This window comes from Mirounga angustirostris, unplaced genomic scaffold, assembly GCF_029215605.1.
Source record: "Mirounga angustirostris isolate CCGP_5_RB_7025 unplaced genomic scaffold, mMirAng1.0.hap1 SCAF_8, whole genome shotgun sequence".
NCBI classification, from domain to species: Eukaryota; Metazoa; Chordata; class Mammalia; order Carnivora; family Phocidae; genus Mirounga; species Mirounga angustirostris.
The window spans coordinates 101,506,472-101,520,937 of NW_026991716.1; the positions used below are offsets into that span (position 1 = coordinate 101,506,472).

At 40.7% G+C, this 14,466-nt stretch overlaps 1 protein-coding gene across 6 annotated transcripts in view; it reads right to left on the reverse strand.

The window, feature by feature from the left end:
- GOPC (golgi associated PDZ and coiled-coil motif containing) overlaps positions 1–13,403 on the reverse strand; it is a 50,229-nt gene extending 36,826 nt beyond the window's left edge. For all 6 annotated transcript variants that reach the window (XR_010413745.1, XR_010413744.1, XM_064598042.1 and 3 more), the window contains exon 1: positions 12,880–13,403. Coding sequence is in view for 4 of the 6 variants with exons in the window: in XM_064598042.1 (XP_064454112.1) it covers positions 12,880–13,167 (288 nt within the window). In the remaining 2 variants the exon portion in view is untranslated. The remainder of the gene's footprint in view (positions 1–12,879) is intronic.
- Between the last annotated feature and the right edge of the window lie 1,063 nt (positions 13,404–14,466).

Below are 14,466 nucleotides of genomic sequence, written 5' to 3' on the forward strand. Positions count from 1 at the left end.
TGGCAGTAAGAGAAATGGTGCTGAAGCAGCCCATGAGCTCCAGATGAGATCACATCCCCAAATCTCAAAAAAACAGGGCTTTAAGCAAGAAACTCAGAACATTCCTCATCTAGCCAGCAACTCCCACCCCCCCACACACACAGGGACTCATGTGTATGCACACAAAAGCAGGCACAGACATGCATGCACACAAAAGCACACGTTCCCCAAGCTGTTTAAGAATTACAAAGAAAATAGCTGACTCCAAATAGCAGTTTAACTGTAATGAACAACAGCACAGAAAGCTGCTGATAAAGAAGTAAATATAATCTCACATTTACCTATAAATGTTTCTGCACCTTCTGTTTTTAAGTATGTGTACATAAGGGAAGGGAGGGAAAAATGAAACAAGATGAAACCAGAGAGTGAGACAAACCATAAGAGACTCTTAATCTCAGGAAACAAACTAAGGTTGCTGGAGTGGAGGTGGGTGGGAGGAATGGGGTGGCTGGGTGATAGACATTGGGGAGGGTATGTGCTATGGTGAGCACTGTGAATTGTGTAAGACTGATGAATCACTGACCTGCACCCTTGAAACAAATAATACATTATATGTTAATAAAAAATAAATAGGGCGCCTGGGTGGCTCAGTTGGTTAAGCGACTGCCTTCGGCTCAGGTCATAATCCTGGAGTCCCGGGATCGAGTCCCGCATCAGGCTCCCTGCTCAGCAGGGAGTCTGCTTCTCCCTCTGACCCTCCCCCCTCTCATGTGCTCTCTCTCTCTCATTCTCTCTCTCAAGTAAATAAATAAAATCTTTAAAAAAATAAAAATAAAAATAAATAAAGTGTACAAAAGGTAATCACTAAAAGGAAACAAGTATGCTTTTTAAATGTATTTTTTTTTTATGTTTGAAAATGCAGTTTAGGATGGAAATAGATTAGAATTTAAATCTCTAGCAATTATATCATTTAATACCAATATCTAAAATTAATCATCTACACCCACCTACTTCCCAAAAGGCTTTAAAGTTCATAAGATATAAACGTAAAAAATAAACATATAGAGATGGCAAGATAGCACTATAAAAATATCATCCTAATACTGTGTATTGTGTATTAAATTTAATACTAGTTTCCTATAACCAGGAGAACCTTTATATTATATAATTCTCCTCGTCTCATTAAAAGAAGCAATGCCATTTTATCTGGTGAGACTCTTTCTTTCCTGGAACTAAACTTTTAAAAGAAAGCATCACAGAAATTGTTGTATAAAGGATCCTGAACGACAGCAGAAGCAGAACAGAACCATATTCTTCACGTGGCCTTTTCTCCTGTGACAAAAGTCAAGGGGATAATGTAACTAACAAAAGTATTTTGATCCATTCCCTGGTTTTTCTTCTACTCTTTCCACATAGCAGAACAAACTCTTAGAGCTAATTTGAGTTAACACACGCCTCTATCTTCTCTTTTCCCATAGGCCTGAAGTGGTCAGCATTGCTCCGAGTACCCAAGTTTACAGAAAGCCAAGAAGTCCTATTTGAAAACAAAGACTCTGACCAAACAGAAAATATATCCACAGGTCAAATATAAAAACCTCTGCTGCCCCTTGAGATAGGAAATAATATTCCTCTTTACAAGTTGGCTGCTGAAACAGTCCGTTCATTTGGCTTACAAAAGTTATGTGAGAAAACACCTATTCACTCCAATTTCCTCTCGATCCAAGCATAAGGACCACTAACTTCATCTGTCATCATTTCTCCCCAAACTGCTCTGCAGCTTAAGACAAGCAAACTTATTTTTATTTTTAAGATACATTCATTCAGAAAGTATTTATCAACCCCCAACCATATGCCAAGCACTTGGCTGGATTCTGGGGATACACTGGTAGATGACACATATGTGGGTCCTGCCCTGCAAAGCTTATGGTGGCCTTGTGTGGGAGGCAGCACGTAAAGAAAATGAACGGCACATGTGCCAGGCGCTGTTTTGAATAATTGTCTTAATCCTCATGCTAAGCCTCGAGAGACACAATTTTTTGTACAGAGAAGGAAACTGGAATGCAGAGAGGTTAGGTAACTTGTCCAAGGTCATTAAAAGCTAGTAATATAATATATAATTACAAAGCATACGCTGTACGAAAGAAACAAGAAGAAGGGAATCAGTGGGGTGGGAGAGTATGGTTCTTCTTCCCATTACTATCAGAGCAGCAGTTCTCACAGGTCTGTGGGACCTTTCCAGGGCATCCACAAGGTCAAAACTATTTTAGTAATAATAAAACAGTTGCTTTTTTCACCATGCTGACATTTGTACTACAGGTGCAAAAGCAATGATGAGTAAATGATAATAGCATTTTAGTACAAGTCAATGCAGTGTACTCTTCACCACTATGTGCTTGCTGTTTAAAAAAAATAAAAGTTCATTTAAGAATGCCCATGATGCAGCAGTAAAAATTATTAATTCTTAAAATCTCAAGCCTTGAGTACGACTTTTTTTTTTTTTTTTAAAGATTTTATTTATTTATTTGACAGAGAGAGACACAGCGTGAGAGGGAACACAAGCAGGGGGACTGGGAGAGGGAGAAGCAGGCTTCCTGCCGAGCAGGGAGCCCGATGCGGGGCTCGATCCCAGGACTCCGGGATCATGACCTGAGCCGAAGGCAGACGCTCGAGTACGACTTTTTAATATTCTGTGTGATGAAATGGGAAGTGTGCATAAAGCGTATATGCTGCATATCAAACCATACGGTCCCAAGAAAAAGCACTTATGCAATTGCTGGAGTTGCAAAACCAAACATTTCTTTTCATGGAACATCATTTTTACTTGAACGAAGAGCAAATACAGTTATTAAGGTTAATGTATTTGGTAGACATAATCTTGAGAATAATTAAGTCAATCTGTTGCTTCAAGGCAAACAACTGGCAGCATTTATTGCCAATGATAAAAATTTGTGTTTTCAAATGAAAATTAGAATTTTGGAAAAATTGAATCCATCACCATGATCTTAACAGCTTCTAAACATTTAAAGATTCTTCTAATGAGACTGGTAATAGTAACAAATGTGATTTTTATTTTAATTTTTTTAAAAGATTTTATTTATTTATTTGACACAGAGAGAGAGTACAAGCAGGGGGAGCAGCAGGGAGAGGGAGAAGCAGGCTCCCTGCTAAGCAGAGAGCCCAATGTGGGGCTCGACCCCACAACCCTGGGTTCATGACGTGAGCCGAAGGCAGACGCCTAACTGACTGAGCCACCCAGGCGCCCCCAAATGGGATTTTTAAAATATTGTATAATGAGATGTGCCCACATTTAGAAAATCTGCATAACTCAGCAAACCAGTATTTTCAAAATGACCAATCCATAATGTCAACATCATGACTCAGTAAAGGATTCTTTCAATGACTACACATTATTTTATTGTAACAGCGGATGAAAACTTCACTGATAAGAGCTTTAGACTCCATACTGTAAATAACCTTTAAGAAATTACCTTTTAAAAAAAAAAAAATTTTATTTATTTTGTGAGAGAGTATGCATGAGCAGGAGGTGCAGAGGGAGAGAATCTCAGACTCCCCACTGAGCGCAGAGCCCAACTCATCACTGGATCTCAGGACCCTAAGATCAAGACCTGAGCCAAAATCAAAGAGTTAACCAACTCTTAACCAACTGAGCCAGCCAGGAACCCCAAGAAATTACCTTTTAATATCAAAGAAAAATATCCACAACTATCTGAAAAGGTTATTAAATACTTCTCCCTTATCCAACTACTTATTTCTGTGAGGTCAAACTTTCTTCCTAGGCTATAACCCAAACCTTGAGTCACAATTGTTTGAATGCAGAAGCAGATACAAGAATCCAGCTATCTTCTAGTAAGCCAGATATTTAACAATCATTTTTAAATGTAAAACAATGCTACTTTTTTTAAAAAGTTATTTTCTCATTCAAAATGATACTTATATTATGGGCGCCTGGGTGGCTCAGTTGGTTAAGCGACTGCCTTCGGCTCAGGTCATGATCCCGGAGTCCCGGGATCGAGTCCCGCATCGGGCTCCCTGCTCGGCAGGGAGTCTGCTTCTCCCTCTGACCCTCCTCCCTCTCATGCTCTCTGTCTCTCATTCTCTCTGTCTCAAATAAATAAATAAAATCTTAAAAAAAAAATTTAATTAAAAAAGGCAGCTGTGTGTAATATAGGAGACAAAGTGAATGAACTAAGATGGGGGGGGAGAGATTTGAAATAGAAGCAAGTAGATAAATCCGTGATGTATTTTTGACAGTTAAATTACTAATGTTAACCACAAAATGAAGTCCCAAATAACATATTTCTTGTTTCCACTGTAATGTTAAAGAACTCAGTTGCTCTATGGTCAAACTGGAGGTAGGGTGAGGAGAATCAACTCACCCAATATTTTAGAAACATCACAAGCGCACTAAATCCATACACAATATTCTCATACAGTGATGTTTAATGTTATTTTAGTCACAGTTCCAAATTTTTCTTAAGGTGGAATACCATGAAATCCTAACTCACAAACCATATCCTTGTGAATTACATACCAGGGGAATAAATGAACCTGCAGATTAAGTCATTCAACAGTGTGGTGGACACTGTGTTAGACATCATGGATATAATCAGACAGACACCAGCCCAGCTCTCATGAAACCTGTATTACAGAATGAGTATTGGTAATCTTGGGAGGATTCACGGCAGAACACTAAAGTGTTTCAAATAATTTCTTCACTCAGATAAACAGCTATTGAGTACATGCTGTATGCCAGGATCTGGAGACAAAAAGATGAATGAGACACGGATTCTGCCCTTCAGAATTTCACTGTCTGGTAAAGAGATAAAATGATATTTCTAATTATGATGGAGAGTGTCATAAACACTATTATAGAGGCATGTGTGATGTACCAATTCAAAAAGAAGTGGATTTGAATTTCCCTGACGGCTAATGATGATGAACATTTTTTCATGTGTCTGTTAGCCATTTGTATGTCTTCTTCAGAGAAGTGTCTGTTCATGTCTTCTGCCCATTTTCTGACTTGACTTTTTGTTTTTTGGGTGTTGAGTTTGAGAAGTTCTTTATAGATCTTGGATACCAGCCCTTTATCTGTAGTGTCATTTGCAAATATCTTCTCCCATTCTGTGGGTTGCCTCTTTGTTTTGTTGACTGTTTCCTTTGCTGTGCAGAAGCTTTTTATCTTGATGAAGTCCCAAAAGTTCATTTTTGCTTTTGTTTCACTAGCCTTTGGAAATGTATCTTGAAAGAAGTTGCTGTGGCTGATGTCAAAGAGGTTGCTGCCTATGTTCTCCTCTAGGACTTTGATGGATTCCTGTCTCACATTGAGGTCTTCATCCATTTTGAGTTTATCTTTGTGTATGGTGTTAAAGAATTGAGATACCACCTTACACCAGTTAGAATAGCAAAAATTGACAAGGCAAGAAACAACAAATGTTGGAGAGGTTGTGGAGAAAGGGGAACCCTCTTACACTGTTGGTGGGAATGCAAGTTGGTATGGCCACTTTGGAAAACAGTGTGGAGGTGCCTCAAAAAATTAAAAATAGAGCTACCCTATGACCCAGCAATTGCACTACTGGGTATTTACCCCAAAGACACTGATGTAGTGAAAAGAAGGGCCAATAGCAGCAATGTCCACAACAGCTAAACTGTGGAAAGAGCTGAGATGCCCTTCAACAGATAAATGGATAAAGAAGATGTGGTCCATATATACAATGGAATATTACTCAGCCATCAGAAAGGATGAATACCCAACTTTTACACCAACATGGATGGGACTGGAGGAGATTATGCTAAATGAAATAAGTCAATCAGAGAAAGTCAATTATCATATGGTTTCACTTATTTATGGAACATAAGGAATAGCATGGAGGACATTAGGAGAAGGGAGGGAAAAATGAAAGGGGGGTAATAGGAGGAAGAGATGAACCATGACAGGCTATGGACTCTGAGAAACAAACTGAAGGTTCTAGATGGGAGGGGGGTGGGGGGGATGGATTAGCCCAGTGATGGGTATTAAGGAGGGCACGTACTGCATGGAGCACTGAGTGTTATATGAAAACAATGAATCGTGGTGGATCACTACATCAAAAACTAATGATGTATTGTATGGTGACTAACATAACACAATAAAATAAAATTTTTTTTAAAAAGTGGGAAAAAAAAGGAAGTGAAAGTCTGGGTGATGTATGCAAGTGCTGAATCACTATATTGTACACCTGAAACGAATATTACATTGTATGTTGACTAACTGGAATTTAAATTAAAAAAAAAAAAAAAAAAAAAGACGTAAAAGGGTCAGTCGGAGAGGAGAAATTCACCCGAGTACTGAATGGAGATCAGCTAATATACTGTGTACGGAAAGGTCTGAGAAATGAAAACCCCTCTCAAGTGAGATAGGGATGTATATAGGTCAGAAAGGTTGGTATTTAATGTGTGAGTTTCAAATTTCCAATTTTAAAAAAGGGCAAGCGAAACACCAATTCTGAAATCCACATGTAAATCAACCGGATATCAATACTCAAAGGAATTACTCACTACTCATTAAGGTTTTGAAAGCGCTACAGGGAAAAAACCACCAACCAATTCTTAGAAACCAAAATGGGGGGCGCCTGGGTGGCTCAGTCATTAAGCGTCTGCCTTTGGCTCAGGTCATGATCCCAGGGTCCTGGGATCCAGCCCCGCATCAGGCTCCCTGCTCCGCGGGAAGCCTGCTTCTCCCTCTCCCCTTGCTTGTGTTCCCTCTCTCACTGTGTCTCTGTCAAATAAATAAATAAAATCTTAAAAAAAAAAAAAAAAGAGAGAAAGAAACCAAAGTGGGTTCACGAAGAGAAAATGTTCCCACCCAAAGTCAGCTTTCGCGAAGCATTTGATATTAAGATTATTTCATATAAGCCATTGTCCTGACCCTCAAAGATCTTACCTTCTAGAGGTAAAGAGCTGTGGCAACCATTAATGGTAGTATAACGTAACCAATTTAACAGTCCAAGTGAGTTAAAGGTGTTGACAGCCTCTGCCTATAGAGAGCAGAGATAAATGGGGTGAGGACAGCCTTCAGAGATGGTGATGTAAGTGGCATCTTGAAAGACAAGTGGGTGTGTGACACTGTAGACAATGGGGCAGAGAAGGCATTATACACAAAAGCCTATGTTAAAGTAGCAACGCCATGCAAGAGCAAGGCCTGTTTAGACAACTGCACACAAACCAGTTTTACTAAGAGGCAAAAGCAGCCACGAAGGGGTGACAAGGGGTGAGGACAGATGCACTAGGTGGGCACTGATGACCATGCTAGAGTCTGAATGTTAGCCAATGAGTAAAAGGGAAGTATAAAAAGAAGAGCGACCAGAATCAGAGTTGCCCCCTTTTTTAATATGAACTGTTCAAATGAAACATTTTAGAATGACGTTGACAATGAAAGGATGGTTTGGAGTGGGTAAGAGGCAACCAGGAGACTATGTTAGGAATATGCAAGAAAGGATAAGGACCTTAACTATGCACAATCTCCTAAACTCAACTCATTATCTTTCCTGCCAGACCTGTTCCTTCTCCTGGATTCCTTACTTCTGTAAATGGTCTAAGTCTCCTAGGGCCATCATACCAAATCACCACAAAGTTGGTGGCTTAAAAGAACAAAAATTTATTCTCTCACAATTCAGGATGCCAGGAGCTCAAAATCAAGGATCGGTTCCTTCTGGATACCCCGAAGAAGAAACTGTTCCATGTCTGTCTCCCAGTGTTTGGTGGTCGACCTCAATCCTTGGCATTTCTCAGCTTGCCGACATGTCATCCCAATCTCAGATTCTTTCAGCAGACAGCATTCTTCTCAGTGTCTCTGTGTGTCCTCAGTGTCTCTTATCAGGACAATCTCATTGGATTTAGGGCCCAGTCTAAGCTGCTATGATCTTATCTCTACCCTTACACTAAATACATCTGCAAAGACTCTATTTCCAAATAAGATCACATTCTGAGGTTCTGGGTAGACATGAATTTTGGGGGAGACTATTAAACAGCTATCAACTAATCCATCTGTCAAACAGAATTGTGGTGGCATCCAACCTCTTCTCCTCACCCTCTGCACGTACATAATTATCAAATCCTGTTTCTACTTCTTTAATGGAAGATTATCTCCTTTTCTTTATCCCCATTACCATTTTCATTTCAATAACACTCTTGCCTACATAGCAAACCCCCTGCTATAGCACTGGATTATTACTGTCATCACCGTGCCTGTTACTAATCATGTAAGCATTGCCGGAGAAAGTCACACAACAGGGCAGACTCATTGTACCATGAATTTATGATAACTAGCTCCAAGTAAGTCCCCAACGGTGCCTGGCAGTCCTTCTATTTCTCTGGCCAGCTGGCTCTCCCACTCTTCCCTATTTCAAAACTTTTTACTCTCTCCAAGCTCTTATTACTCTCACCCACTTTCAGCAGTTGTCGCAGGCTCCAATTTTACAGAGAATAAAGAAACCATCAGACAAAAACTCTCTCAACCTCCCACCTTCTGCTCTGTTTTCCCCTCCCTCAACACTGTCTCCCTCTGCCTCAAAGTACAAAAGCTATCCTTTCAACATAAGGCCATTCTCTCTACATGTATCTTGGATCTCCTCTTCGTTCAGAAACCTTACGCATACTAATTATCCCTCTCTTTCGCTAGAATATTCAGCTTTCCTCTCCACTAGATGCATCTCATTGGCTTATAAACATGTTTAATTTTTATAACAATACCTCCCTGGAACCCCATACTCTTCCTTCCCGCTACCTATCCACCCACATTTACTCTTTCTGCCTGCTTTTCTTTCCACCTCCTGCTACCTCCCACCAGGCATAAATGTGTGTTTTGGAGAAACTGGTTTCTCTAGCTCTGGAGCCTTGGGCCCCTTACTTAATCCTGAGTAAAATGGAAATAATAATAATACTAAACCTATCACACAGAACTATCATGAGAATTAGATGAATCAATATATGCAAAACACAGAGTCTGGCCATTAGTAATTGATCAATAAGGTTAGCAATACAGTTATTGTTAATAATAACTCACATCTATCTATTTATCCAGCCAACTGACATTTGGAGTCATCCTAAATTCCCTCATCCCTCCATTCCAGTACATTTCTAGACTGTTTATTTTCACCTCTCAAGTCTCTCCTGTTCTGAACACTTACCTCCATCTCACTATCCTACCCTGCACTATCCTTCCTACCCTGCACTATCCTACCCTCACTATCCTCTCATATGGATCAGAATAAGAACCTCCTAAATGATTTCCTGCATTCATTCTGTTCACTATCACAAACTCTCTCCTTAACCTAGCTTGAGTGAGCTAATCTAATCTCATACCTGAGGTTACCATCTAGTTTAAAACATTTCCCACTGCTATGATACAGCCCCCCAAATCTACTGCATGGCCAATAAAATCAAGTAGATATGGTCCCTACCCACCTGTTCAAACTTACCTTGCATCTCATTTCTTTGGCCCTTTGCTCTTGTAACACATACCAACTTTCTTTCAGTTCTTCGAGTGCATTATGCACTTGCCCGTCACAGGTGCGTTCCACTTTCTGTTCTCTCTACTGGAATATTGAATGATATTCCTATTTCTTGTGGCCTAATTAATTCCTACTTATCCTTTATGTCTTAACTCAATAGTCACTTCCAAAAGGAGCCTTCCTGATCCCCCAGAACAGGCTCTCATTATTCTAGGTACCTTTCATAATACTCATCAAAGTTGGAATTTCACACTTATGTGATAATTATTCCAATTAACTATCCAATAGAATCCAAGCTTTGTAAGAGAAATGACTGTGTCCATTTTTGCTCTCCATTGTATCCCAAATATCCAATACAGCATCTGGCACCATAATTAGTGCTCAATAAATACATACTGAATCAATACTAACCTTTAAGTTCAATGCTACAAAATGGCCTCACTGCTTGTTTAAAAACAGGACAGCTTTAAAGCAGTAAAAGAACAGTACGTCATTAGTTCATTATAAACATGTCTCTAGACCAAAGTTAAAAGTTTCTCCATGGCTGTGAACAGTAAATTGCTTTAAAAAGATATACTGATTCAGCAATTGCTGACAGAAAGGGGGATGTGACAGACGTATTGTTTTGCTGTTATTTTAAAGAAGGGGTATAGAGGTAGAAAACTGCATTTCCAGGTAGAGAGATGGGTTTTTCTAAAGCACTGGTTCTCAATCTTTGTTCTACTCCAACACACTAATGCTACTATCACTACTACTACTCTTACTACTGTCCCAATCAGTACCTGTGACTCCAGCGCAGCTGTCACCAAGTAGCTTACCATAGCAGGGATTCTCAAGCAGGTGGGTAGGGTAAGTAAGAGAGATGTGAGTAATTTGAAATGGCACTACCTCAATATATTCTGATATTCTTTGCCCTCCCCTTCCCCTTATAAATAGCCCTCTCCCCAAATATAACTTATGGCAAGCAGGAGTCACATAGATGTCATTTATATTTTATTTTAAAATGTAACCTATGATTTTTTTGCAGCTAAAATTGTTCTCCTAACTGCCATGTTAATATTAAACATTGGTGTTACCAATAACTGGGCAGAAGAAGGAGCAATCTGCAAAGATACTCAAGGCCAATTTAAATATGAGTTAGCCATACTGGAGATATCTGTGTTTTGATTATAAAAATATTTTATTATGGTAATATGGTTTAAGGTATTAATCTCTAAAACCACTGAAATTCAGTGCACACCTGTTATATCAAACCACAAATGGCCTCAAATGTTATATCTTAATGTCCATATCCTTAAAACAATAGAACTAATTCAATCCACTTACTAAGAAATAAAACAGGGCTAGAAAGTATGGAAATCTTTTCCAAGATTTCAAGATCTCAGGGACTGATAACAGTATATGAAGCAACCTCGGAAATTCTGCAAATAATCCAACAGCAGATCTACCTTGAAAGGCACTACAGATAAGGACCCTCTCTCCTCAGCAGTACATAACCAATTCCACGAAGACAGTAACACCTGCTAAATGCAGAAAGATTAACCCCAAAACAGATAAGTCAAATGTACGTGAAAAAACACAAAAACAAAATGTCCCCTCCCCATCTTCTAAGATCTTCTAAGTCAAGGGTTTTGAGCATGTTGAAAAACATGCTCACATCACGACAGGCCAGCATTTCTTATTTTGAGAAATAACTCCACCTCTTAAGCCAGGATGTGGAGTCAGAATGTGTAATTACAATTTCTGAGAAAAAGAAAATACATAATTTATTACAGCTCTGAATACTCATCTAAAATAAAGATGAAAAAGACAGAGCACTACCTCCTACTCACAGAATAATCCTTTCTCCAAAATTAGATATTATATCTGACATCAAAATATCACTGTTGAAAGTATCCTTTGGTCACTTAAAAAAATCAGGTAGATAGTGTTTCATTTTTAAAAAGCTGTTTATCCTCAGTAGATACTTGCAGTTGTAAATGATATGAAAGTTCTCATGTGGCAAAAGCTACTTTTGCTCTGTTATTTAAAGCTGAAGTACTATTTCTAAAAACCATTAAATGCATTTTCACCACCTGAAAAATAAACTATCTTCTAGAAATAACTACTAATCAAGAAATCAAGAAACATTTTCATACACCTAGAACAAGAAGTGATTAGCTTCCTATCAGCACTTCCATTCCAACCTTTTCAAAAAGGATGGAAGAAATGAACAGTTCTTTCAACAAAATCTCTGATTTGCATCTATGCTAATCACAGATGAATTACACCACCTTTTTCATGGCTAACTGACAGGGAAGAGAAAGAGTGCTAACCACTAATCACAGAGAGGATATGTATCTGATATTATTATTGATTTCAACCCACTGGGTACTCTCAATCATTATAACCGATAGCAATGATGATTTCTTAGGAAACCTAATGTTCAAAGAGCTTTGCACATTACTGATTATCCTATTTTTATCTACTTTAAGATGAAAGATTCATTCTCTTAAATTATCTAGTTAGCAAACGCTCTTCATGTAGTAATATTAATCTCCCATGTTTCTAAATACTGTAATAATGCGTTAATTTAACTTCCTGCACAATGTGGTAGGTGGTTTTTTTTTTCTTTTTTGGAACCACCACCACCACTCCACCCACACCCACACCCAAGATTAGAGATTAAAGCAAATGACCATTCTTCACACACTCTCACAAATAAATCCAGACTTTGGGAAATAGGGTGAAGAACAAACAAAACCTCAATGTTACAAGTCATGTGAAAAATTGTATAGAGTATTCTGGTGGTATCTGCCTGTAACTTAAAGACCAACTGTAAACTGAGAAGAACACTGATACTATCCTGTTTTATTCCACTAAATTTTCCTAAGAGCTCTGATAGAATTCCCCTAAATTGTTCATGCATGCAAGGAAAAGTATGTCTGTGTGCAACAACAGACGCTGATCTGAAATAGTTAAAAACAATCAACACTCTATCAGTCTGGTGATACACAAACCTAGTTTATCAATGTGAAAATCCATATACGACCTCGAATGTTGCAAGGTGGGCTAAGATATTCTTAGGATAGAGAATCTTTGAGCTCAAGTCTTTGGTTTGTTAATGTTAGATGCACAGTAGGCTGCTGTAATCAGTTCCTGTTTCTTCCTCATAGAGATACTAGGAAGGTGGGTGACAGGACCCCAGGACACCCACAGGTCGATCTACACCCCTTTTTCTACAACCTCACCTCACTCCTTTCCTTTACACATATATACACACGCACTCCCCTGTCACCTTTGAAGCCCTAGTGCCCCAGTGGGTAGTTTTCTAGGGTCTTTTCACCGGTGCGTTAAATGGGCTCTGATGACTGGGGTTGAATGCCACCTCCTCCAAGGGCCGACAGCTCACCTCTAGCTTGTGGTTGATTTGGGACACAGTCTGGGCTTTATGGCAAAGCTGCGCAAAGCAGGAACTCAAGCTGGTCATCTTCTGTCTCCCCTCATAAGTGATGTCCGCCTGGTCCGGATCGATCTCACCCAGGAGCAGATCCACATCCACGAAGGCCTTGTCGAACTCCTTCTCTAGCACCTCCAGCCATCGGAACATGGATACCCCGCCGGGGGAGACCCCTACGGCGCAGGAGGCGCCCCCTGGGCCCCCTCCGGCTCCTGCCGGGCACGGGCCGCCCGCCGACATGGCGCCGTCTAGGGCCTCCCCCGACTGCTACTGACCCCCGCCGCCCACGCCGCGCGAGAGGAACTGCTGGGACTGCGGGGACCCCCGCGCACGCACGCTCCGTCGGTCCCCTCCTTTCCCCTCGCGCGGCTAACGCCGGCAATGCAGCCCCGCAGTGGCAAGAACAGTGAAGCCAAGGCGGCGGCGGCGGCGGCGGTGGCACACGGAAGAATCGGACCGGCCCACCTCCCGGCCCGCCCCCGCTGCGCATGCGTAGCGAAGACTTAGGCGGACGCAGCCTGGGAGGGATGAAATGGGCGGGGCTAGGATGAGACCTTGGCCTATGAAAAGCCTCTGCTTGGGACCGGCCCGTCAGTGGCCATATTGACAACGGGCAAACTCCAGCTTGAATTCCCGAGAAACGGGAACGCGTCGTGTTTGCTTCCAAGATGGAAAGGGTGGGGAAGAGAAGGGCGTCCACGTCGCAGACATGAACGGCTTCCGCCCATTTGACTTCACAGTGGGCGGGAGCCTATCTCAAGTCCTCCAGGACAGTTGCTGCGGAGACTTCCAGGGGCAGGGAAGGGAATGCGAGGCAGGGCGGTGTGAGCATGCGCAATGGCCACGTTTTACCTTTTCCTGTGGAGGGTGAGGTGGGTGGACATACGGGCTCTTCTTGCTAAACCAGGCCCTAAATTCCGGGTGGAAACTGCCTGGAGCTGTGCGTTGAAGGACAGCGGCCGACCAGGTTTTGCTGAATTCATGCGAGACCTTTTGTCTTGTGATTAAGAGTCAGGCAGACCTGGGTTCAAGTTTTACACCCTGTCACATATTAGCTGTCCCATTTAGTTGTATTCTTTAACCTCAAAGCCTTAGTTTGTAAAATTTACTTCACTCAGTAGTAAGGTAAAATGCTTAACTTCAGTGCTTGGCACTTGGTATTCCTTAATATTACACCACAGGTCATACGTTTCCCAAGGAAGTGTTTTTAAAAGTGTACTTATTTCAACAACTGAAGTGTTCCCACAGTGACATTTCATAAAAAAAAAAAACCTCTGAAGATTCATATGTTGGACACACACAAGTGAGACATGAGCCTCACTCAAGCAGAGCTCGTAGGCTAGTGAGTCTAACCCTCATAGCTACAATTTTTATTTGGAATTTTGTAGTACTTTGGAATGTTCACAAACTGCTCTTTACCATTAGCCTATTCACTGTCAACCCCCTTCCACTTCTAGAGTAGTCCAGTCTTAGAAGGGAAGGAGAAATCAGACCTTAGAGTAGGCTGGTGAGAACTGCCTCTCTTGCATTGCCCAAGGA